The following is a 26,439-nucleotide window of genomic DNA, read 5'->3' on the forward strand; positions in this document are numbered from 1 at the left end:
TGTGATCCTTGACACTGCTGGTTAAACAGGAGGTTTGAGTCTGATGTGGAATTTAGTAAAATGTTAAATCTGTGACACAGAACATAACAAGAAAAAAAAAAAAAAAAAACGTGTGTTGACTTTTACTACTGATCCAAAATGTGCACTGATTTGTTTATCATGGAACATGTAAAAACAAATATAGGTGTTGTTGGCATAGACAGTATATGAAAGATGGATGTCACCCAATGGATTGTAAAATACAGGTTTGAAGCCTCGAGCTGAGCATCTTCTTCACAGAGAGTGGCATGGTGTTTTTTTGGTGTTCTGAAGAAAGATGTGACGAGCCAGGGGTGAATCTAACTGAGAAACCATGTAACCATCTGGGTAACAACTTTTCAATCACAACGATAATATCCTGGATAATCTTCTCTTGTCTAACTCTTAAAATAATTCACACTTACACAATGGACTTGCATGACTGGGACTATGAAGCCATCAGGAAAGGGTTTGTGAAGGTCAGAGCAGAGGGTTGTTTTCTGATAGACTTCTATAGAACCACAAGTCTTATTGAAACAACAGTTATTGGTGGTCATTAAAAAAATTAAAAATAAAATTAAAAAAATGCAGGTTTAAGGAACTTCCGTATTGGCTTTGCTTTTCAGACCTGGAAGTTATGTAGTGTTTAAGGCTATTGGCAGTAAACAAGTCGCCACATCCTGGGCTGGTAAATTAAGCCAGCGTGGAACTGCTGAAAACTTTTTATAGGCAGTTCCAGTTTTCTATTTTATAAACAATCTCGCAATGACAAAAAAACAAAAAAACAACAAAACTCACCTGTTTTTTAAGCTTTAAAGTTAGAGTTGTGGCAACACGGCCACCTGATTGTGGTCTATTAGTCATGACCTCTGGTGGAGAATTTTATGGAATCATCAGACAAATCCTCAGGCCTGCCGCTTAACACATTCAAACATCTTGTACTCCAGTTTCTGTACATTTTATTGATCAGGTTTCTGTGTCTACATGTTGCATCCATACAGGTTTTGTATGCAGTTCTCTAACCAAGATTGCCATTGTTAGCTGATAACTTTGCATTCGGCCCTACTGTCCAAATATGGTCTTTTCTGGCTCCAGATGATGAACGTGGCAACATTACAAATGTTGAGGCTTTTCAGGCCAGAAACCAACTGATGAGGAAGACTAAAGACTGTGAGTTTGCAAGTTAGACACAAAGTTGATTTTGTGTTACTGTGTTTCTGAGAATCCTCAAGCTGAAGGCGTACAAAATGAACCCCAATAAAACTTTTTACAGGTAATTTGTTAAAGCTAATGTACTGAATGGCAAATACAGGAATATTAGGGGCATGTAAGAAAATGAAGGGGTACCATTATATTTTTAGACATATTTGCACATCGTTTTAAAATAACAAGCATTTAAAATTCAGTTTGTGTAAGAATGGAAAAACTGACTTAACTAGAAGATTTACGTTAGAAACTTACAATGTACTTTGGACCTATAAAAAGGACAAAGATGAATTGTGCTTGATTAATGTGTTCCACAAACAGCAGGAAGTCTATGAATTCTTTATAGGCTTTTGGAATTAGGTTGGGTTTTCAGCATTTTATCTGACCTGAATAGTGATTTTGAATATAAATTAAACCTGAATGAAAATTTGTTTTGTCTGTATGTTTTCTTCAGAAACACAGCTGCAACTTGGCTAATAAATTACAAATCTTTTACTAATTCAATGGACAAAATGTTTTTTCATCCATATTGTTACTTTGGGGATTTTATATATCTGAGAAAGAAATATATGATTATGCATGAAAATTCCCAAACTGGGCTGAATGCATAGACTGTATATAAATGATGGCTGTAGCTATTCGTTGCGATCCTGTAGCTAGTTCTGTTGCGATGCTGCAATGTGAGTGTTTTGGCAGTTAAAGTCTTGGTGTCTGGACACTGAGCAAAGGGTGGGTTCTGACTCAGAAATCGAGGGACACGACACATCCGAGAATCAGTAACAAGGTAGGTCCACCCTAAATCATATCCTGCTTCTCCCTTTTAACTGTGATACAAAACAACAAGTATGGTGTCCACAAAAATACCAGAATCTAGACCAGATCAAGGAATCTGAGGGCCATTTTAAAAAATATATTTTTATATTTTTATAAAACTAAACTCCTTAAAAAAAAAAAAGGAAAAAGAAAAGAAAAGAAAGAAATCTCCCCCTGCTGGCCATTAAAATGAAAGCAAGTTAAAGACCCTTCATGTTGGCCTCACCAGCAAGTTATGTTGCTGTATACAGTCCATGTGTTTCGTCTATGAGGCTATGGCAGCGCTTATGTGATAACATGTTCACAATAAGCAGATATTTAGCAGGATTATCACCATCTTCAGATGAACCACCATCACAACCAGCTGACTGTGATTATAAAGACTTCCTAAAATATATCCATCCATCCATCCATTCGCTTCCGCTTATCCTTTTCAGGGTCGCGGGGGGCGCTGGAGCCTATCCCAGCTGTCACAGGGCGAGAGGCGGGGTACACCCTGGACAGGTCGCCAGTCTGTCGCAGGGCCAACACACAGGGACAGACAACCATTCACACTCACATTCACTCGCACATTCACACCTAGTGACAATTTCGATTATCCAATTAACCTATCCCCACAAGCCTAAAATATATTCAAATATAATGCTGACCTCCATGGCATATTCCTAATTCAGATAAATAGGTGGTGAAAGCCGGTAGGGTTGCATGTATGGAATTACCTCCTCTACATTAGAGGCAGTCTTAGCTGAGGTCTCCATGAATATGAGTCCATGTTCTCTGGCAAATGCTTCACCTTCCTCTTTCTTCACCTCTCTCCTTGACTCCAGGTCACTAAAACAATAGATACAATCAATTAAAAAATGATGTAACAAGTCATGAATTACAAACTAAATTGCTAGGCAGTTCAGCGTTGATCACATGTATCCTTATTTGCTACAGGAATACTGATTTTACAAAAGCAATTTTGGTAGAAATTGCAGAAGACCGCTTTAAACTATGTTTTTTAAAAATGAAGAATCCTTGTAGCCAAACTGATTACAACTATAGCGTGTAACTGAATTTTCTCTGAGTCCATTCTTGTCGGGGGCTTGTATTTTGTGTACTTCTGGTAAGTACTCATTTAAGAAAAATTATGGCCATTATTTCCATTCTGCATCAAAATGATGAGAAATATAAATTAAACAAAAACGAATTAAACATTTTATGCTCTCTTTGTAAATCCCAAGAAATCTGTACCTACATTAGCCAAGGATGTTATTTGGCTTGTCTGTTTACTAGTGGGATTATTTAGAATGTCATGGATGGATTTACATGAACATTTTACCAACAACTCAGAAGTGATTACATTTTGGCGTTGATCTGGATAAAGATCCAAGACTTTTTGGAAGGATTTTTTTTTAAACACAAGGCAAAACTGGACATATAACATATCAAATTAATATTTTCTTGTTTGCAAACTTATCCTTAAGATCATTGAGGTGACTGATGTTGTGATTTGGGACTATATAAATAAAATTGAATTGAATTGCTACTTCATGATATCATGAAGCTACTTTAAGGTCTTGACTGGGAAATGTCTAGCAGCAGAGAGTAAGAGAGTAATGCCTTTTGCTTTTAGGCTAACTTACTGTTAGCTTAGTGTAGATTGTTGTTTTCTAAATGAAACAATTCCACCTCAGATCACACAAAGTAAATGTCCTTTTAAACGACAGAGTTAATGCCAATGTGTCTGCAATGTGTCTGTAATTGTATCAAAAGCTACATTTTTGGAAACTGTCATCTTACGTGAGTGAGCAAGCAGTTTGTTCAATACCAGCTGAAGAGAGCTGTGGAAAGAAACTTCCTCATGTAAGTTGTAAATACTAAAGCACATTTAGCAATGGACGTCACTTGTTGTGACAAGTTTCTTACACGGTGGTGTGTTATGCAAGCTTGAGCACAGAGTGTGTCTGGGGGGGGGGGGGAAGCAGAAGTGACTGAATTACACATTTAGTGACAGTGTAAAATTATGACTAGACTCAGCCATAAAAAACAAAGTCAGACAAGTCATTGTTACACTATTAATGGTACAGCGTTATGTAGGGCAGTGGGCAGCCATCACTGTAGAGGAGGGGGGTGGGGGGCAAACTAACAAACAAAAAAGACATGTTACCTCTTGTTGCCAATGAGCATGATGACCATATTGGAGTTGGAATGTTGGCGGGCATCCTCTAACCAGGTCGTCAAGTGGTTGAAAGTGTCCCTTCTGTTCAAACAAGCACAGATTGATGGTTTCACTATGACTGCATTGAGATCAAACTGAAAGCATGCCAGATAAAGCAGCTGTTGTCACGCAGACACATAAACATAACTGATTTTACAGATCTGCCGTTTCCTTTTAAATTGGTGACTGATGTGTGTGCCACTTCCTCTTGCAATTATTCCAACTATTTAAACAGAAAACTCCCTCATCCTGAAAAATATACACCTACCTCTCTAACTCCTTTATGCACATTATTCGCAATAATTATTGCTTCAGTTTAATTTTTTACAGGTGACAAATGTGATGTGAATACATCTCCGGACAGTTTTCAACTCTTCATATACCTGAGCATTAACGGATGAATTGTCATTTACTAGGATTGCTGCTTTTATTACAGTATCTACAGCAAACAGATGAAAGGAAACAAGAGACGAAAGAGAGACGGGGACAGATCATCAAAGCTCTATTCTCCAGCTGGTTTCAAACACACTGCAGTTAATGGTCAGGGCCTTTAAAACACACCAGTGCGCCTGAATAAATGAATTTTCTTTTCTTAATTTCAGAAAATTTCATTTTTACAATCAACAGGGTTGGAATTAAAACATAATATATAATACAAATGTTTTGATTTAAAAAGAAAAAAACCCAACCCCAACAACTTGGGGACAGTACAATTGGCACTCGGACTGTGGGCTATAAACTACTGATATAATGAATCTTTATCACTGTATCATAGTTGACAGGATGTCATTACATATCTGACCCCACACTGGCCTTTTTTTTGTTCACAGCTCATCCTATAATGTCTGAAGTCTCTTCAGCAGACTCCAGTGTCCCAGTTCTCAATAATACTTTAATGAAAAACAAAATCTGTTCTGCTCATTTCCAGCATTTTATTTTTCACTCTACTATAGCAACTCTGTGAGACTCAACATTCAAAATGATCCCTATTCAGCTTGTAGTGGGCCTTGGTGCATTCTTTGTCTAAAACAAGCATTTAACCCTTCCCCCTTTACCGCCACCCTCCCTTAAAGCCAACTGTCTTCTGACTGACCCTTGTAAATATTAGGTTTGGACAGCAGGGTGGACATATGCCTGAGATGAGTGTATTTGGGATATTGTATCTAACATTACTTAAAACCTTTGCCAATTTAATGTGAGCATCCACCATTGCAAATGTGTTCATGTAACAGAAAATTCAGGACTACAAAAGGGCCGACTCCACAGTCAACTGACTGCAACTGTATATAGAAGGTCAGAGCTATGAAGGGTAGGATTCTTCCACTGGGGATCATAAATATTCCAAAGAAAATGGATTATCATGAGTTGGTGGAGTGGAAATCCTGAATGAATTACCCTGGACAAAAAGTCACGCGACAGAAAATATTTAACCCCTTAAGAATATGAAACTCAATCACACAATTAAAGGTAATTAAACTAGTAAATGACAATATATATGTTTCTATGGCTCACAGTGTTGAACTGCCGGTGGGTTTTAAACAGCTCGGCTCAAATGTGCTACTGACTTTGGCCATCCTTTCTTTTTCAACAGCACCATTATGATCTTTACACTAGTATCTTTATAACTTTTGGATAAATTAAGTATTAGGTATACCTCTTTCAACAACATCTGATCTAGCCTCATTGCTAGTCTAAGTATTTTCTTAGCTCGCTAAGGTTACTTCCATTTACCAGTGCTGTAATTTAACGTTTAAGGAATGGCTAGTAAGCCAGCAGATGACAATGGTTAGCATTCAACACTAGCAACTAATGGGTGACGCCAGTCATTTATATACAGTCTACGATGCTATCACAACACGCTCATAACATACAAGTGGAGATTATCCATAGTGAGGAAAGGATGCTTGTAATGTGACAGTGTAGTTCTACTGTGGTTCATCTCTATTGCATTGTATCTTATAAACACTCAGCTAGCATGTGTATGATTGACTGACTGATTGTTACCTTGTGATGTCATAGACTAGGAGTGCTCCTGCCGCTCCTCTGTAGTAAGACCTGGTGATGGACCGGAACGACTCCTGACCAGCCTGGAGAAACACATGCATATATTAATAAACAGAAATTGAAAGCTGAATAATTGAAATGTCTGCAGACACCTGCAGAGTCGTCGGTTTTTCACGGGCCCCAACAAAGACTTTGGCTTCACAGGTCTGCTCTTTTAGCTCTGCAATTTATTCAAACAGCCCAGCTCTTCTGCAAGCTCCCATGTTGCCTAGTCCTAATGCATGTTATACATCAGTCCTGATTCTCTAGCAGAGTCCAGCTCTGGGTTTTCAGTCAGCTGGGGAGAGGACAGGACAGAGCACAGCCTGTAATGGGATACAATAGAGTTCTCTCTTTCATTCTCCATCTATCTTTCACAATCCCTTTCTTTCTCTCTGCTTGTATGTCTAACCTTGTTGTTTCTCCATATTTATGATAAACAGAAGGACTAGCTCTGCTAGTCAAGCTGGCTCTCTGGGTCACCTTGTTCAGTGAACCCCACTATATTATTATCATCCCCTCGTTATCTCACTTTTTCTGTGTCTTTCTTCAATCCCTCATCTTTTTATTCTTTTTCCATTTATCCACAGACCTCCCCTCTTTCCTTCATTATTTTCATCATCCGGTATTCTTACAATGCCCCCAGTGCAATATCTATTCATGTTCTCTTGCCATTCAATGTACAGTAACAATGTCGCCTGTGTTCGTCCAAGCCCGAGCAGAAAACAAAACGACACTCTATCCTAGCAGCTGCAAGTCCCGTGCTGCTCTGACCTCATCTAAAACACCAGACAGTCAGACAGACAGGGAGGTGAATCATTCAGCCAGTCAGGGGACCAGGCTGTCAAATTCTCACCCAGTGAAGCAGTTGGTTTGTGAGTCAGAAAACTAGTGAGGACAGCCAACAAGCTGGGTAAGTTAGCCAGCTAGAAAGCCATTCAGAAGTTTGGTCAGTCGGTGCAGCAAACACCGAGTTAGGTGGTCACTAGAGCAGTCTGCGAGATGTTCAAGGAACAGTCAACCAGCCAGTAATGCTATTAGTGAATAAATGATAAATAAGGGTGAAAGAGAGGGAACGCTGTGCCTGTCTGCCATCTGGCCAACAGGCGTGCATAAAGAAACACACAAGCATACATGTGGCAAGTGCAGCCTGCACAATAACCCAAGTGGCTTCTCTAACTATTAGGAGATTATGAACTATACAAATCCAAATTTGTTGCTGAGATTTTCACTTTGGCCAAACCTGGAAAACCAGGTAAAGACAATCTCATTGGTGGGCCCCCCAAAAATGTGCTATCCTGGGACCAGAGATCCAGGACTGAAATGCTGGTCCCTTTTCTCACACTGCTTCCTTAAGACCAGAGAACAGGTATTCACAGAGCTCTAACGCCATCTGCTGGTTAAAGCTGTAAGTGCAAGCTGTGAAAAATCACAGTACACCAATCCAAAAGTCACAATGTTACATCATTTTCTGGGCCTGTCAGACCAATAATGCATGCAAACAAAAAGGGTCCTTGCCCTGCAGTGCTGCACATAAGTTAAATAATAATATGTTCTGTAGAATTATTTTATACCTGGTAGCTATGCTTTTAGTTTTTGGCAGATGATGTTCTACTGTGGGAACTTGAAGCAGGCACGAGATGGTGCATAAAACAGTTTTAATGCAAAATTCATTAAATATTTATTTCCAGGCACTTTACAAAACACAAGACATTACTGTAGAACCATATTAATAGTTTATCAATCCAACTAATTATTGTAATTCAGAAATTTGTACTGAAAAACAAAAAATTATTTGTCCGAGCTCTTAAAAGCCCTTAAATATATAAAATGGCTTCTTTGTTTTTTTACGTGCACTAAAATTCCTTCATTGCTCTTCTCAGCCTGTTGTTGTTGTTTTTTTTTTTTTTAAACTTTCACTCTTGACGTACCATGCTGCATGACTGATCGCATCCATTTGTTCATTATGTGAGAATTAGATATAAAAACGGTTCCTTAGCTCTACTGGTGTATTTGCAATAGGACACTGGGTGTCTTAATGATGTGTGACTTCTCCTAAATCTCAATGCATTTGAGGCTGGAACTAGAAAGGCATCACATAACAGGCTCCTGACAAATCAAAAAGTATGAGGGAGGAGATGTGGGCCTCACCTGCATGAACAACATCACAGGATAAGGATAAATACAGATATCTGATATACAGGTTATCTGAAGTTTGTCAGAACCTCAGAACCTTACAGAGGAAGGCTTCTTTTTAAACACAATATAAGAAATGCTGCAAAGACGACAGCATGCATTCCTCAGTATTCAAAGGCTCCGAGTTTAATTTCTCTTTCTTAAATACACTTACAGTTAAGGAAACAAATTCAAGTTATATTTTCTGTTTGAAAAAGAAAAGGAAGAAAAACAGTATATGTATTACCGTATCCCAGATTTGCAATTTGATCTGTTTGCCATCTATAGTGATCATCCTCGCGCCGAATTCCACACCTGCATAGACACAATCACAGAAAATGGATGAATAACCCTTTCTAAATAAAAGCTACACAGATCTTACACAGAATACTTTTTTTCTTAACTGTTAATTATCTGTTGATGGATTCTGATAGCAATCAAATGCTTTTAAAAAGACATGGCGTCTGTATTCAAGATAGAAGTCGAGTCTATATAATATCCATTATCATCTGCCTACAGGCAATGTGCAGGATATGGATAATGTCCTTAACATTATTGAAATTTGACAAGTTAGCACTTGAAACACCTCAAAGGCTTTGCAGATCTGCCATTCGTTGATTTTAACCAAGATGAGAATCTTGAAAGAGATGATGAAAATCCATTTATAATTTGTGTTGGAGAAGTCAAACCCAGCACATCGGGGTCAACGACAGGGTTTCAGAAATAGTTTTACAATTTTCAAATGACACTGCTATGCTTTTCTTACTGCACAAGCGTATGGCTCCCTCAGCCTAGTTCACAGGAAGAGAGATTTGTGGAGAGGTCTGATGCCAGACATTTCATTTTAAATATGAGGAAAGGTGAGGAGATGGACCCACTTGGACTTATCTCATACTCTCCAGATCCACCTTTATACAGACCATATAGAGTACCACAATGTAAACACAACCTTAATCAATCTTATCTACAATCTTAAATAATGCTGATGGAGGCTGTGGGGCTTGTGTGATGGGTTCATGCTGTTCTTATCACACAACCAGTGATAGCAAGTGGTATGCATAATGTGTGTAATCTGAGGTTTGAATTTCTACATGACATAACACTTGATAAGGATTATAACTGCTATTATTACTGGGTCACCTTTGTTTTGAGTCCAACATAAATTGCCCCACAGACACAAGAAAGTATACATTGCTTTGTGCTTAAGATCAAATTTGAAGTTGAAATCACATATCTGCTCTTAGGCCAAAGGCTAAAATTGGACGTAAATATTGGCTCATCAGATTTATCAGTAGCTCCTCCCCTGTACTGTATTAGCAGGGGTGGTGTTCCTGCTGAAGCTGCTTTACAAAGCATGTGATTTCTAACGCATTCTTTCATTGTACATAGATCACACACATGAGTTGGCAAGAGAGAGCCTTTGTTATCCAGTATATGGCTTAGGCCGCTGACCCACTTGGATTTAAACAGCACTATGGAATAAGTATATCTATAAGTCACTCCAATAAATAGTCAGGTCCCTTTTGGATACTGGTTTAAAAGGAATAAAGTGCACTATTTTACATCAATCGCCACACAGACCATGACAAAGAAAACTTTTTTTGAGAAAAACTACAACGTTGTTGACATCTCTCTGAGGGGGTTTCAACCCTTTCTGTGTTTGACTTGAAATCAGACTGAAGTAGCAGAGAATGAAGTTTCTGAGCTTCTTTTTGTTAGTGTTAGACCACAAGGCCACATGTCACCGACAGCAAATAAGATATTTGCAGCTCATCTTCACAGAGGTCTAGATACGAGATCATTTCACATGTCAGTTATTAAATCAGCACTGCTGAGAATCCATACAGGGCAGGGGTGGGTTTTTATTTTGATGGGCACACCATTCAGCCAATCACATGCAAAGATGGGCTGTGTGAAAGAAGGAAGGGGGGCAGATGTTTTGTGGTGGTACAGGCCAGGTACACAAGTGTGTTGGGGAAAAATGAAGAAGCGTGCGAAAACGTAAAATGAGCAGCATCTGCATTTCAATAATACTGGAGACTGCAAAGCTGAGAGCTGGCCTTATGGCCATTCATACTGAACAAAGTAATTAAGCAATTTTCTGTAACTGATGCAATTGTAAGAGGTTATTCCTCTCTGTCATATCTACTGGAGTTGTACACAGTAAAACCTGAATTATTTGAATATCAGAAGGGTTTTGGTTAACTCAGCATCTAATTACTTTTTACTTACTTTCTTATGCTGTTAACGTAGCATCAGCTATATTGCTTTTACTTTACTTAGTGTGACCTAGTCTATCAACATTAATTAGTAAAAGTCATTTAATTATGCTTTATGTTTTATTAAAAATGATGCAGGTGGTCTTACCAATGGTGAGGTCGTGAACTGGCTGAAACCTCTTGTCTGTGAACTGTAGTAATAGACATGACTTTCCCACACCTGAAAAAAAAAAGTACACAAACAGAATTAAAGGGGATCAAAGCTGCAACAGAGGTCCGCAGGAGGACACACATATTCATTCATATGCTGACAATAAAATATTACAAGTCAGAGCCACTGCCGTTTGTAGGTTGGCAAAACACCAAGTTACAACTCTTACATTTTTAATATAAGACAACTGGAGTCATCATCATGTTCAAATGACCCAGTAGGGAGCATACACACCATTTCATCAGCTTTGCTCCAGTTAACTAACTATTAGCAAGCTAACTGAGCTATAAAAGGTGGCTAATTTTTATGTAGCCAAAAGGGCACTAATGAGCATGCTTATTTTCAATGGCAATCCACACATACCTTCAGCTCTGAATGTGGCAAACTCCCACAGATACAAAAGCAACACTTTCATCGCTGACAAGCAATGCTCTGTCAGTGATAATTCTGTTTTAGGTCATTTATTCTCAACTGAAAACCCCCCCAAAGCGAATCAGTGAGTTAGGAAGTCAGATGACAGGTGTTTGCAAATGCAATCATTAAATCAAAGACACATCGACTTAACTGCATTACAAACTACAGATGGAAATGGTGAGCAGATTCTCAGAGCGAGTGTGAGCTGTTATTTCCTCAACACAAATATCTAGAAGCATGACAAGCACACTCAACAGGTTTGGTGCCGCAGTACTTGGACAACAACATTTAAAAAAGTTAGTGCTAATCCTTTTCACTGAGATGTGTGTTTAAGTGTGTAGTAAAAAGAAAATGTCCCTTAGTGAAGAGCAGTTACGAAAACAAGGAAACAAAAGAAAAAAAAAGATTAAACTGTAGGAAAAAAAAATAAAATCCAGCAGTAATTCCTGCCACCTTGAATCTGCCCATTGTCACCTCCAAGGCTAATATGCTACCATGAGGAATCACTTGAGGAAGAATATCAATATCTATTTGTGACAAGATGGATTTTGAAAACACTGAATCAACTTTAACTCAACCTGATACCATTTTAAACCTTTTCAAAAAGACCAAGAGTGTCAGGAACATTCAAGAAAATGGAGAATGCTGGTATAGAATGCTTCACTCAGCAAATATGGTAAGTAAGGCTTTGGAGTTGAAGGGTTTGGGAGCGTGGGAACATGTGTGTGTGTAAGAAGAAAAACAGGAGGAGGAAGTGGGGGAGGGATGAACACAGGAGAATAAAAGAGAATGTTAAGGAGACAGTAGCTGACAGAAGGTGGGGCGACAAGGAGGTGCGACATGGTCCTCCTCTTACATGGTTTCCACGGGTCACAAGTTGCTAAGCAGGGACGTTGTGATGACGCTGTTGCTAGTAAGGGATGGAGGGATCTTGAGAAGGTTAAATAAAGGTGTAACAGTGAAGTCATTGTCACCTCCATCAGTCAACAGACACCTGCTCATAGCCACTCTTGCACTACTAAAGCAACAAAACAGTAATAGCATTTTTTCTAATTAGACACAATGCAATTAACATACATTTTAACATAGCAGAACCTTTCATTTCTGACAAGAGGTAACAGCTTGATGGCTGTGATACAGAGCAAAAGCAAACTGTCTACAGGAGCCTAGAATCAAAGCCTGCTGTGTCTTTAAATGCAGAGCATGGCTACAATTAGAGTCATAATTAGTGACTGTGATAGGTTTCTGTGAATGTGCTTTCAAACAGAGTCTAGCTCTCACCAAATCTCGTCATGCAGTGGAAAATTTGGACATACATGCTGGGCTGTCAGACAACAAAAGGAACATGTTGACTGGATTACTGACAGGTGGGATAATTAAATTGCGCTTTTTGAGCAAACACCAGTATGACTCAACAAATGTGATCCACTAACAAGTAAAAATATCCACCTCCCACAGTTATGGCAAATAACAAAATCTTTAATGATGGGAAAGCTCTCACAAAAGCCTGAACAGTGGACCTTTGACCTTTTGCAACATTAAAAAATAGGATGCATTTGACAAAATGATTCATAAACCACGGCCCTGTTCTTTAGACAAGGATACCTTGTAAAAAAGTATCCTTTTCCAGCTCACTTCAACAGTTGTCATAGTAACAGGTCCTTCATGGCCGAGCACCTCATAAGTTGTCTCATACCATGGGGCAAAATCCCACACTGAACTACTTCTTACATTTATTTGATACCTATTTCAAACTGTTTTTAATTTTAATAAATCACAGCTAACACACTTCAACCAAAATCAATTGAAAACCAGACAGTATAAAAGACTGACATCGCTTTAGGGTTTGAAAAGTGAGGATAATGTAGCATACTTGCATTTTCTTTTTTGGAATGGCCATCAGGGGTGACACCTGCAAAAGGACTTTTGGTTCCTACAGATCTTTGTGGGAAAACTGCCTTTGAACTCCATCTCTGTAAATACTTTCCTAATGGGATTATGGGTTTATGGGCTCAGTCATTCGTTTTTGGTATGAATAGCACATTTGTAAATTCTGGTCATTTTAACTGAAAAAAAGAGGGAAAAAACAGTGCTGGCTAAAAAAGATGGTCACTGACTAACAACTTGTGACTGACAAGTCTGCTAGTATGAACCACGCTGTGGTGTGGTTTCAGCCGGTGTACGATTGTGTCCATTTTTACCACCAGTTAAAGTGCAGAGATCTTGGACTGTACAGAAGGAGATGTTGGACAACTTGAAGAGTAAGAAGTTCTGGAGAAAACGCTGAAAAAGACAAAAACAAAACAAAAATACTGCAATCGCTGTGCTTCCTCTTTCAACTTCTAGTCCTATGTCAGTGTTGATGTTGAAGTTGAAGTTTTGCTTCAGTGGTGACACCTATTGTCCACGAGAGGAGTGCATGGCCTCAGTGCCAGTATAAATGGTGAGGCATTGATGATGTCAGGACTTCTGACACAACCAACACAAAACCATAACAGACATTAACAGGACTTCACAAATCAGCGAGTGACGTCATGATGTCTGTGTTCATGTTTTATACTGAGGATGCAGAAAGTGAGCTGATTTGTGAGCACCACAAACAATATTATAGTGAGAGCAGAGCAATGTCAAATGTAATGACTTTTCCCTTATATTTTGCTCACAGCTAATCAATAATCACAACTGAGGTTTTCTGTGTGACTGTTCACGTAAAAACATTGCATGCTGTTGTGCTGCTGTACATGTAGTATGACTGCACTCTTTGCTTACCCATTCCAGACAAAAAACGTTAAAACTGTTAATCCGGCAGGACAAAGTGAGCATTATTTCTCTTTCCACCCTCATCCTCTTCCTCCTCACCTCAGGCCTCATCTGCTGAAATGAAGTCGAGGCTCTAACACATGAAAATGTGTAAATATGCTCACTTATTCCTGATGTTGTTATTCTGGTCACTAAAAACTTCAAATGTTGATGCCATTTCATCTCTAGCACTCAGAAATGTAGCAATTAAGTTTTTATGAGGAGATGATGTGGGCTGAGAATTAAAAGTAAAATACAAGCGAGAAAATTACTATTTCGTTTGAAATGAGGCAAGAAAACACTGACATTAAGCAGGCACAAGACACAACCTTGCAGGATGTTAAAGGTTGCACATGGTTGGTGCCAATGTGTTGGGAGTGTCCAGCAAGCCAGTGAGATGCTGCTCTGCTCATTTACAGCAGTAACTTGAAGCTTGGCAAGGTCAGCAGACTGCACCACAATCCCTGCTGAGGAATTTGACAGGAACTGTCCACAGGAACAGTTTTTTGCACATTAAGTATTACTGAAGTGCATTCAAGTGTGATCTGAAGCCGTCATCCCTGTAGGCTGTTGGCAGGGGATTTCAGAAGTTGAGAACAATAGAAAATAGCTGAAGTTATAGTTTTAGAGATCCTTAAAACTTTAATTCAATCAGTGTCCTATTCTGAATGAAGGACCCTACATACAACAATAATTATCAGACCCCAAGTTGTGGGACTATTTATTAATCAAACCTGGTCAAACTGCAGTCCCACAATCCTGACGAGGCAGATTTCTCACAGTTAATATTTACTGTTATAGGTCCTCCATTAACCCAGTTTAATCACACATGAACACAATGTTATCCCTCAAGCACTATTATCATCAGAATACCACCTCAACTATGAATAACACACTTGTTGGCTCAGTTCACACTCCAGTTTGGTCATTACCGTGAAGAGGTCTTTTAAATTTGGGCTTATGGGACACCGCACTCTGTATACCGCAAAACGATTAATGATAAAACAAGTCAAGGACAGGTAGTTTCTGTTAAGTTATGTTTCTGCCTGGTTACAGTTTTAGGTGGTTGTATGAACTAACATGGATGTTACTAATGTTTGCTTGAGCAATTTTCTTTGGTATCAAAGGTTTCATAGACCAAATATTTGAAGCAAAACACTCAGGTGATTAATAACTAATGAAAATGTGTTAATTGCAGCCTTTCTCATAAGCGCATCTAAACAGTTTTGAAAAATGACGGCATTTGTTGGGGGGTGAATTGTGGAAAGCCAATAATCATAATTATTAGACAGGAAAACTACACACAAACATTTACCACAACTCCACTGTAGGTTCCCAAGGATACCTGTAAAAAAAACTTCAGTCAAAGCAGATACATACGCAGGACCATCTTAACAAAAGGTCCATGAATGAAGGGTTTGCTCATTTTAGCCAAAGACTGGATATTATTGCATAGAAAATCCCAATGAACTATAGCTGTGCATATTGAAATCTTACTGTGCTTTTCATAATGAAAACTGCTGTGTCACAATGAACCTCAAAATTCTCTGAATGGGGTCAAACGCTCTAAAATTTGAAAAGCTGGAGATCTACAGGCAGTGTTCAGTGGGACAGAACCTATTTTTGGACATTCAATCTGTACTGAAGCTATAATTTCTGTTCAGATGCAGTTTGTCTTCTGCCAGCTATATCTGAGGACAGCCTGGCCATGGGTCAGAGAGACAGTCAACACTGAATTAACTTTTTTTCTGTCTCAGAATAGTCAATCCAATTGATCATTATTTGCCCGTGCAAGTGCCTGTTACTCCTTTAAGTCATAAAGCAAAGCATCTCCTCAAACACTCCACGAAGAGTTGAGAGAAAATAAGAGGAGAGAGAGGTGATGACACCTGGAATGATATACGGTAAGTTTTGACAAATGTCACATTTCAGAAAGCATCAGCAACACAGCAAGGATGCAGGCCAGGGCCTGTGCAACAATGGGTAGAGGCCAAATTAAAATGACAAGTTAGATAAAGGTCAAGAAAATTAAGAGCAGGCCACGAATCTACACCTAAGGTGAACAACTACCGAAACACACTACATGCCAAAAAAGGTAGGATGCCACTGGACAAAGTGACTTGTGTCTGTGTGTTTTTTTTCTCCTAGAAAGTCATACACTGCAGCTGTATTTCTGTATTAATTATAGTTAATATTTTAAAAGAAAAACCTCTGTGAGAAACTAGTTGATTTATTGAGTTCAACCAAAAAAAAAAGAGAAAAAGTCAGCTCTGAATACATGTCTGGCAGGTGGGGTTAAGAACACCAGCTGTATGAGTATTAGCTGCGAGTGTTTCCTCTGACTAAAATGATGTCTACGCATCACACCTTAAAAACCCAACTAAAACTCACTGACTGGAAATACATCTTCCTCATTCTTCATGTGTAGATGAATGATTACACACTGCACTAAAAGACTGCCAATCTTACTGGTACTGACCATCTTACTAAGCACACCTGGAAGATGGAAGCCTTAATGATTACTTTTCACAATAAAAGCCTCACTGAACATTGATTAACCTGGAGATCGGAGGTTTTTCTGGTGTTTAAACTTGTGGATTTGCTTTGGCTCAGCAGAGCAGTTACAAGGTAACAAGACGACACACCCAAGTTAAACTTGTCCAACTACTACTCCATGACTGGCTTTAGATTTTGATAACATGTAGCTGTACAGACCAGGAACCATCATATCTACTTTAGGGTGAAGATAAGACCAAGACAAGATGTGTTATATTCTAGGGAATAAAACATAGAAGAAACAAATAATTATAAAATAAAATTATTAAATACAGTCATACAAATGTGTAAAAACTGACATTTTAACTGACCGCCTAATGAAAATACAAAAAACGATCACAGTCAAAGATGCTCAAACAAACACTTTGTACCAACTGTGTGGTACACGGTAGTGTTTTAGACATTTTAAACAATCATAAAAAAGAAAAGAGAAGAGTTCTTCCAGAAGATGTCCCTTTCTCTTTCAGACACATTGTTCACATACAAAGGCAGGCAAATTGCCCCACACTTTGTCCACAAAGTTGCCACAAGCCAAGCTGATGTTGTCTAACTAGTTAGTTAAGTAGTTAGGTGGTGGCAAAAATGAGCAAGTTCTACTCATACCAGTGATTCACCCACTGAATTACATGCCTTGCAGACCTATGCACTGGGCTTTTTTTTGTTTTTTTGCCCAAGCTATAGCCTGGTATTAGCATTGTTTACGATAAAATATAGCTCTAGAAATTTTCAATTTTAACAAGGGAATAAAGAACCAGACAAATCTTATCATTTCATACTGTTATACCTGTTCAGCTAACATCTATTGACTTATGTTCACTAATAAAGGTGGGCTGAATCATTTATTCCTGTATTGACTAAATATGATTGGGTGCCATCCTGCTGGTATGCTGGTAAGCAAGAGATAAACTCCCCACTGTCTCCTTCCCCTCTCTTCCTGCATGTAGAGCAACTCGTAAGCAGCTTCGCTGTTCCCAGCCACCGCTAAGTAATTAGCAATAAGCACTGTAGCATATGAACAGTGCTACATACATTGTTTGCAAGATTAAATCCCTTCTACCCAACCCACCTTAGTTTAAGATGATCCGATCAGTCTGACTTGCATCATAGTATGATCACAACATTGCAGGCTAGTTTCTTACTTAAAATGACCTGGCTCCTATACATAAGTGTAACTGCTGACCTCTTTGTTGACAGAAATCACATGATCTAGTATAAGTAAACATCATGACTCCTGCACCTTTGAGTCTCATCATTGACAATGCTGGAAAAATATATTTTACCCAAGCAAACGCTGGATAGGCTTTTGCTTCTGAGAATCACGCTTGATGTATCTCTCAGCCCCAGATGAACTGAGCCAGACAGAACACAGCCAGATATAGTGGGATTATGTAAAGTTGTATTAAAATGACATATTATATGCAGAAAATTATGTTTTTACAGTTATTTACTGTTGTATACAGTTACTACTACTGTCCCTAAACCTTTTTAGAAGCCTTTCTACTGATCACAACAACAAATCAGTGAGCCAATTAGATTTTCAGCTGGCAGACTAATGTTAGGTTTCTTTCCAGGGATTTCTGAAAGTGATCCCAAACACCCCACACTAAATTTGTAATGTCATATGATGAGAAGATGATAGCTATGGAACATTTGGCCCAGCCGTTTTTTTGACACTAATATTAATTACATGTTATGTCCTGGACACCAGATATTTTACTTAAAAAATAAATACAATTTCTCCCTAGAAATATGCTTGAAGAAAAAAAAAAACGAGGCTAGCACTGCAATGCCCGCGTGTGTGCTGAAAAAAGCCTCGTGAGGTAAAAGTAAGTGGCGCACAGATGGAGTATTTCTGGTCTAGACATCTGTGTAATCAAGCTGGGACCTTTTCAACACTCACTACTGAAGATAAACAACATACTTGCACGAAATCATAACAGCAGCAGGCAGAACGTGACCCTGCTTGGCAATAACAGTGTAGTAAACATGAAGCCCACTACAGTGTACATCATCTAAGACAAAACTACATATCCTCACAATGGGAGTGTTTCCCCAATATCTATTTACTCTGAAAATTTTCTAGCTGCTTCTTGCTATCGCTGGCAGTTTATCTTACTAAAGCTCTCGTTGTACCTCACAGCTGTAAGACCTGCCTGCTTTTCTAAAACTGGTGCTATAACAGTATAATATAACGGTATAATATAGAAATGTACCTGGAACCACACAGCGGTAGCCCTCATCAGTACAGCCTGCTAACAGTAAACAGATGACAACACTGCCGGCTAATTGAGTGGTTTCCAGCACAAGATATACAAAACTACATTTTGGTAAATGAAGCGCAAAACATGAAACCGTGCAACGACTCCAAATCGCGAGGATATATGTAGCCAGAAATTAGATCTGGTCTACGCCATTTCAGGGAATATTAGAGGTGCAGCTTGGCGTCTTGGCCTTCTCTGACAAGAAGCTAGGCTAATGTTTAGTAATTATAAGACATGTACAATAACAGAAATTGGTAGTGTGGTTGTCTGTCGTATGTAGCTGCAGTCAGTGAAGCGTTATTTGGATGTCGTGACAGCCGGTTGCTAAATATTTGGTGGAAAAGCTAATGCTACTTAGCTGGGCTGGCAAGCTGTGGCTAACACCCCCACCCTCGACGCAAAGGGACAAAAGGCCCAAACATTTATCAGCCGCTATCAACCTTGACACAAGCTACTCCAAGGCAGCTTGTGTCAAGATTCCTGTGTGGATTTTTAACACTGCCAGGGGTCGCTTATTGTTATCTAAATATGTTAACAGAGAAGGATTGGAGCTGTCATCCCACCCCTTCTGTCTCTGCTTTTACCACGTCATTGAACTATCCAACACTGCGGAAATACGCCGCTAGCTAGCGGCTAAGAGCTAGGTAAATGCTAACTGGCAGTCTAGCTGCCACTTGCTGTAACTTACCCGTGTCTCCGATGATGATGTATTTGAAGAGGTACGCATACGCCATGACCCCTGGTTTGTGCAGTTAGCTGTCTAGCCCGTTACACCTTCGTAAAATCGACCGTTAACCGTGTAAAGAAAGTGGCTGACAGACTGTTAGCCCGTTTCTCTCTGTCCGTGCTGAGGAAGGAACAATAAACAGCCAGAGCCTCGGCTCGACGTCACACGGTCCGCCCTCGCCACGCTACACAATGAGATCTTCAGGGTCTGCTCGGAAATTTACGATGCATTTCACTACTTCCACTCTTAGTGGAAATGATGGGGGGAAAAAAATCACCTTTCTTCTAAAAAAAAAGTCAGGAGGTATTAGATTCACTTCACTTTGTTGTTAAATAAATAAAAAATGAAATAAAAAGGGAGCAGAGATCACTGCTACCACTTTCACAACATATACAACAAATTCAAGAATAAAAAAGGTAAATGAAACCACACCGTGAAGCGGTATGCATAATACCATAAACAGTACCACATAGCAATGGCGATTCTAGGCTCAAACCTTTAGGGGGGGTCAGCTCCCAATCATAATGTCATGCATGCAGTGCAGTGTAATTAGTATTAATGGAATATGTTTTTTGCAAAAAATATAATAAACCCCTTTTACAGTTGCAAACCTCAATTCAATTGGATAAACATTACAATGTTACCTTCAAAAGCAGCCTAATAGTTGGATGATCAATTGTAGTGTCAAAGAATAAGTCAGAGTGAGTAATCAGAGATTTCAATCTAATACACCATTTTAGTGTGGAGCATTTAGTTATTAAACTCAAGCCAAAGGCTCAGTCATTAAAGAAGTTACTGAATTATTTGTGGCAAAGCAGATAAGATGAGAAACATGCACAACACTATTCCAGTCTCTCAATCACACAGAGGCAGTCCACCAAATCATCAAGCACTTAAAGTGGCATTAATCAGTACAGACAGTAGAAAATCATCCTGCCACTCTATAGTGGCAGGACACAAAGCAAACTGTAGTAGAGCTGTTTTATATTAAAGCTTTTAAATCCTGCAAAATGCTACAATTCATATCAATATGTCCTGTTCAGAATTTCCATTGGCATTTTTAAGTGTGCTACTGGAAAGCATGCAAAGCATCCACAAAATACATGAAAAACTACTTTATGAAAAATAACTTTTGTTTTTTCCAGCTAACTTCACTGTGTGCTCCCTCAATCTTCCTGTTCTTCTACAACCTCTCTGTCCTCTCTCTCTCTCCATCCTCTTCACTCAGCTAGAAGCTAGAAAATGACAACAAATATAATCTCATAATAGTTATTATAGAACAGTAATAAGTATAAGAGGGGTATCCACAACTGACAACAGGACAGCAGACTGCTTACATACGCAAACTCATCATCAATGAATGTGGGAAACCTACAGCTTCATCATTTTTGGTGAATTTGACTACATTTCCACTCTTACCAGTTTCTTTTTGCTCTCTTTGCTGTCTTCATCCTGTTCTCTCTCTTTCTCTCCCTCTCTGTCCTCTCTCAGTCTTAAAACTTAAATGTTACAGTGAATAAAAGGCATAAACTGATCCATATCAGTTTATAGCAATATTCAAACTGAATACAGGCTGCAGCTGGACATAGACAGGTTAGACATAGACACATTATTTTGGCTTGCTGTCACTTGGATTTGGAGCTGTAGTGTAAACAAACACTGAAGCCAAATTGCTTGAGCAGCCCAAAAAACAGTTTTAACTCACCTATGCCCCATAGTGAATGCCTTTCAAGTTTCAAGTGAGACCATGCTTCATCAGCTTTTTTTTTTGTTTCAAAAAGACATATATATGAATTTACAGACTTCCCAAGGTCCATGTCAGCTGAAGGGACAGGGTAACCTGGGCCTGGACCCCTGGGAGCCATTCATCACACAAGCATTGACTTGGGATGACAACTTTTGGCAATAAGATGTGGACAGCCACTTTGGGGCCCACAGTGGTTGAAATGTTATGAGGCCACGATTGTGTTTTGATGCTCTAACAGTCTCCTGCTGGCAGGTCAGCAGTCACGGCCTGGATCCAACCTCCACCACTTCTAACGTCCTCTGTTCCTCCTCCGGGTTTCTTAGTTCTCCTCTGTCCACTGTGGGACTTCATATATTATGATGAGCCACATCTACCTGGGGAGCAGGCCATATTGGTACAGTCATGCCTTAAGCCTCCCCAGTAGTCAGATTTATTCGTGTCCTTCAGCGGTCCCTCTGCTTGTGGTGCTTCTTGTGTTGTGGACGTTGTTTCTGTCGCTTGGTGAATTGTCATACCACTTTCTCAGATTGCACTTGTCAGCGATATTAACCTAGAACCTAGAACCCATTTTGCCTGCATGTTGGAAGATGTCGTGACTGTAAGGTATGAAGCCCCTTATTGCCAGTTGTCTTACGTTTTCCACTGCTCCAATGATAGTGACGTCACGATGAAGTTAATGCTCATAGCAAACAGGAATGGTGACGATCTCTTTCTGTAGGTAGTCTTTGGCCTTGAAGCGGTGCTTGAACCCTCTCAGGTAACTGCTGATTATTACCTTGATGTGGTCTGGGATGTGATAGTGCTTCAGTGCTGTTCTGAGAAGATTGTGAGGAATTAGCCGAGTCCAGCCAGACTGCTGTCAGATTTCTTTGACCTGGCTTTCACGTATAATCTTGCTCAGGACCAGGGCCATTTTTTTTTTTTTTGCCATTTATCTGGGTTTGGGTCATTGAGGCAGCAGACTAAGAAAAGATGCTCAGACCCACTTCTTACCTGGCTATAGCCTCTAGGTTATCCAGCAGAAATGTTTTTGACCAATGCTTTCCCAAGGCAAGTAAGAGTCATCATCTCTCCAGCATGTTCTCTCCCAGTTACACATGCAGGATCCATCCTCATCAGGTGTTCTCTCTGAGTCGTCCTAGATGAACAAGCTCCTCACCTGTCTCTATGTCCCTGAAGTCAACTTGGGCAGCTGGGGATGTGACTGCCAAAGCCACTGACTCTTACTTGATCTACAAAGCACCAGACCCTTATAGCTCCCTCTGCCTCCACAGGAGGGTGGACTCATGAGTCTTGTTCTGGGTCCAGGCCCAGTGGGCTAAGGCTCGGCCACTCAGTGCTCATTTGAATGACACTTAATCTGAAGACCATTTTGCTTTGGGAGGCCCACCAGAAAAAGTTTCTCTCGACAACACAGGTCTTAGGAACATGGTGATGGATGGAGGGGTTATTACAGTAAATCAGTGCAAAATATTAGACCATAAAAAAAATAAATCTAAAGAAAGCAAAACAACATAAATCTGGGCAGACAGAATTATCAGCAAGTTCAGAAAACCAGCCCGAAAGGCCTGGAAATAATATGACATCTGTGAGTAAGTTTAAAAAAAAAACCCCAAACAAACCCAAAACATCCATTTGTAAGAAAACCATTCACTTCTCCATTACTCCTTGAGTAGTTTTACAACGCTTTAACATCAATTTAAATGGGATTTTTCTGATTTAACATTATCTTGAAATAAAGTGTTATCTCTTTTTAATTCAAATGTGATTTTTTCACATTTTTAAAAGGAACAGCTGGAAAATAAAATGCATCATCTTAGGCAGCTATTCTTTCAATAAATTAAAAAAGCTACAATTTTCCACAAAATAGACCCAGCCTTATTTCAATCGCAGACTCTCAAAATTGCGCACTATTCTGATGATATTCTGATGTTATGTTTTAGGACATTCATTTTCTGGATAGACCTGTCTATATCTACTTGTAATCCCAAAATGTAACAATTTATGTTCCGAGTTACTTTTGCCCTCATGACATTTTGTATGTCGTCACAGTGAGACACAGAAAATAAATTTGACTTAAACAAAAAAGTAATGACACACAATGAAAACAATGTTGCCTTTGATTCCAGCCCACATCTAAGTTCCAAGCTCAACAGACAGCTGTGTTTACAGCATGTATTCAAGAGTTAAACCAACCGGTTACAGGTGGACATTTTAAAAGCAGTGATGTAACCTAGTCCTTGAACTTTAAATGGATCATTGTATTGTAGAAAACAAATTTTCAACCATGTAAAAACCTGAAAGGAAACTCTGTGGCCATTATTCACTGCACAGAAGAGCAGTGGCTCTTTGCAGTGCCTTAAACCTGGATTCTTTTTAGCACAGGGCCAGCAGAGGGCGACTCCTCTAATTGTAGATAAGTGTAAGGAAAATGCCTTTCAGTTTTTTTGATCTGTAACTTCAGTTATACTTAAGATTGTAAGTTAAGCTTTATTAAATAGAACGCAGTGCTGATTTCAGATATTATTATACCCCCAGTCAGAGTCAAAAAGAAACATAGAATAGGGAATGACATAGGACCTACCTTCAGTTCTAGCCAGTAAGCTTGCAATATCAGTCCTGACATGCAGGGGTGGATCTAGAGAAATATTCCTAGGATGGCGTGAGGGTGACAGGGAAATCACATGGGGTGGCAAAATCAATGTGCAGGTGTTACATTCTGTAATATTTATTATATATGCTTAAAATACACCAAATGCAGTAAGTATACACCTGTTTCCTATAAACATGGTCAGTAACCTTCTTATTGGCTTTAGGCCAAATAATAAAACATTTCCGTTACATAAAAAATGTGCATTTTGATTTTATATATAGGCTACTGTGTAGCCTATATATTAAATAAACATGTAGCTCAATAAGTATAAAATCCAGAATACTACACAACATGAGGTGGATCAGTTGGAAATACAATTTTTCTAATTTAAGTTTCACATTCTTGTGTTAGAAATAATCAAACTGTTACATGCTTACAAAATGTCAGGAATCTGCACTGTCATGACCAAGTTTTTCACCAAAAATTTGAAGTGATTTTTTTTATGATTTATGGGGTTATGATGCTCACCTTCATTCAGTTTCCAGAGTGTAACAATCAACCACCTGTGTTGAAATCTGAAATGCCCATGATGGTGATTCAAAATATGCTCTGGCACAATCACAGATATCAGTTGCTACTGACAACAAGAAATACATTTTTAATTTTTTGAATCTATATTGAATTTTAACTAGCTAGGCTCAAAGTGTTAATGCTAGCTTATTTTAATAAAAAAACAAAACAAACATTGTCATATGTCAGAGGATTTGCTTTTTTTTTTATTCAGCTATGATGACACTCGCAAAATTGAGAAAAGAAAAAGAAAAAAGATCCAAGGCTCTCTATCTTCTTTACTGTGAGGGTAAATATAACACAATACCACTTGATGGCAGCAAGCAAACAGGTAAATGCAAAGCATGAAAAGAATTTTCCAAAGAGCTAATTAAATACTCATTATTGACATGCTGAGCTGTAGTGACTAATTGTTTCTTACAGAGCAAGGTAATCTGACTAAATGTGACGTGTTTGATGGCAGAAAGCAACAGGAGGAAATCACTCTGGACAGGAGAAGACATCTGCATTGGTAAAGAACATACACTAAAGAAGTGAATAGGTGTCACTAGCTAAGTCCATCAGATTGATTGAAATACCAGTATTAAATAGAATAATTAGAGGCTAAATTCTGCTGGTTTTGAGTAATATCTCAGCAAATTCATTGTATTTGAGTATCACCACAAGAAAGTGGCTGTGAATTCAGTAATCAAATAATCTATGAAATTTCTACATTTGATCAGTTTGTCTTAATTTCTTTACATCTGAAGTAGAATATATCAGACAAGTTCTTCATCTTACAACTTACAAGGCACTGGAAGGCATGCAGCCACTGACTGCTTTAATTATTAATAAAAAGTAAAGGAAACAAAACTCAAAGTAGTATGCAACAGTGTTCCTACCTAAAAAAAACCTCAGCTCATAGCTTAAGGTCTTGTGTTTGATTACACAACCACCACACGTTCCGTCTCCAAACAGGGATTTAGTTGCTCTTCCTGGGTGATACTATTACAATTTAAGAACGCTCATATGTCATTTCAGCAGGAACTCCTATAAGGTTTTTTGGGAGTCAGAGGGTAACAACCTGTTCTGTTACTTAAGTAAAAGGATATGTTGTGTAATTTAACAATTTAAGTGCAAATTAGACTTCTGCACTTCCTCTTGGCTCTTGGAAAACCTAGCAAATCCCATGATTTGGTAACTTTGGGAATTTCAGATGGGGAAGACACTCCTGTTGGCTGTTCTTTAAATGTTGATGCTCCTGCACATCAAGGGAGCTCTTCTTCATTTAGCTTGCTCTGAGGACAGTTTCCAAGGACAGTTTCCTGATAAAGAATGTAGGGTAATTAATGAGAGCAGCCTGGAGGATATGGATTAGGAAAGGAGGGAATGAACAAAGGAAAAAATGTCAATACTATGAATTATTTGTCCCATTTGAGACTCCACCTCCCAAAAAATACAGTAAAATTGAAAAATATATAGTTAACTTACAAATGACAACAACTGGTAATTAAAGAATGTATAACAGGGTGAAATATAAACCACTGTTCAGTGTTCAAAGTCATTTGTGATAGGCCATGAAGTTGTAGCCAAAGGCTTCTGTGGGTGTTTGAGAGCCACTTTCTTTGTCCATCTTGAAGCCATCAAGTCTGAAGTAGAGTTGGCCTTTCACTTTCACCCTCATGCTGCTTTTTGCATGTTTTCTCAACCACTGCTGTTTCCTTCACCCAAGGGTGGATCTGTGGCCTCCAACAGAAACACCAGCATGACCTTCCTGCCAGCATTCCAGCACACACACATACACACAACCACTTTGGTTCTGAAAACAGCAGAAAGGCTAAAAGAGCATAACAAATAAATCAAGAAAGAAAAAATAATTAAAGCCGATATGCTTTACAGTTTATT

At 38.9% G+C, this 26,439-nt stretch overlaps 1 protein-coding gene across 1 annotated transcript in view; it reads right to left on the reverse strand.

Moving 5' to 3' along the window:
* The window catches only part of rab2a (RAB2A, member RAS oncogene family), a 30,063-nt gene extending 10,240 nt beyond the window's left edge, over positions 1-19,823 (reverse strand). The window contains exons 1-6 of the mRNA XM_003453160.4: positions 19,607-19,823; positions 10,826-10,897; positions 8,706-8,773; positions 6,245-6,327; positions 4,190-4,282; positions 2,757-2,868 (exon numbers count right to left, since the gene is read on the reverse strand). Of these exons, the coding sequence (XP_003453208.1) occupies positions 2,757-2,868; positions 4,190-4,282; positions 6,245-6,327; positions 8,706-8,773; positions 10,826-10,897; positions 19,607-19,652 (474 nt within the window). The 5' untranslated portion in view covers positions 19,653-19,823. The remainder of the gene's footprint in view (positions 1-2,756; positions 2,869-4,189; positions 4,283-6,244; positions 6,328-8,705; positions 8,774-10,825; positions 10,898-19,606) is intronic.
* Between the last annotated feature and the right edge of the window lie 6,616 nt (positions 19,824-26,439).

Source organism: Oreochromis niloticus, linkage group LG18 (genome assembly GCF_001858045.2).
Source record: "Oreochromis niloticus isolate F11D_XX linkage group LG18, O_niloticus_UMD_NMBU, whole genome shotgun sequence".
In the NCBI taxonomy this organism is placed as follows: domain Eukaryota; kingdom Metazoa; phylum Chordata; class Actinopteri; order Cichliformes; family Cichlidae; genus Oreochromis; species Oreochromis niloticus.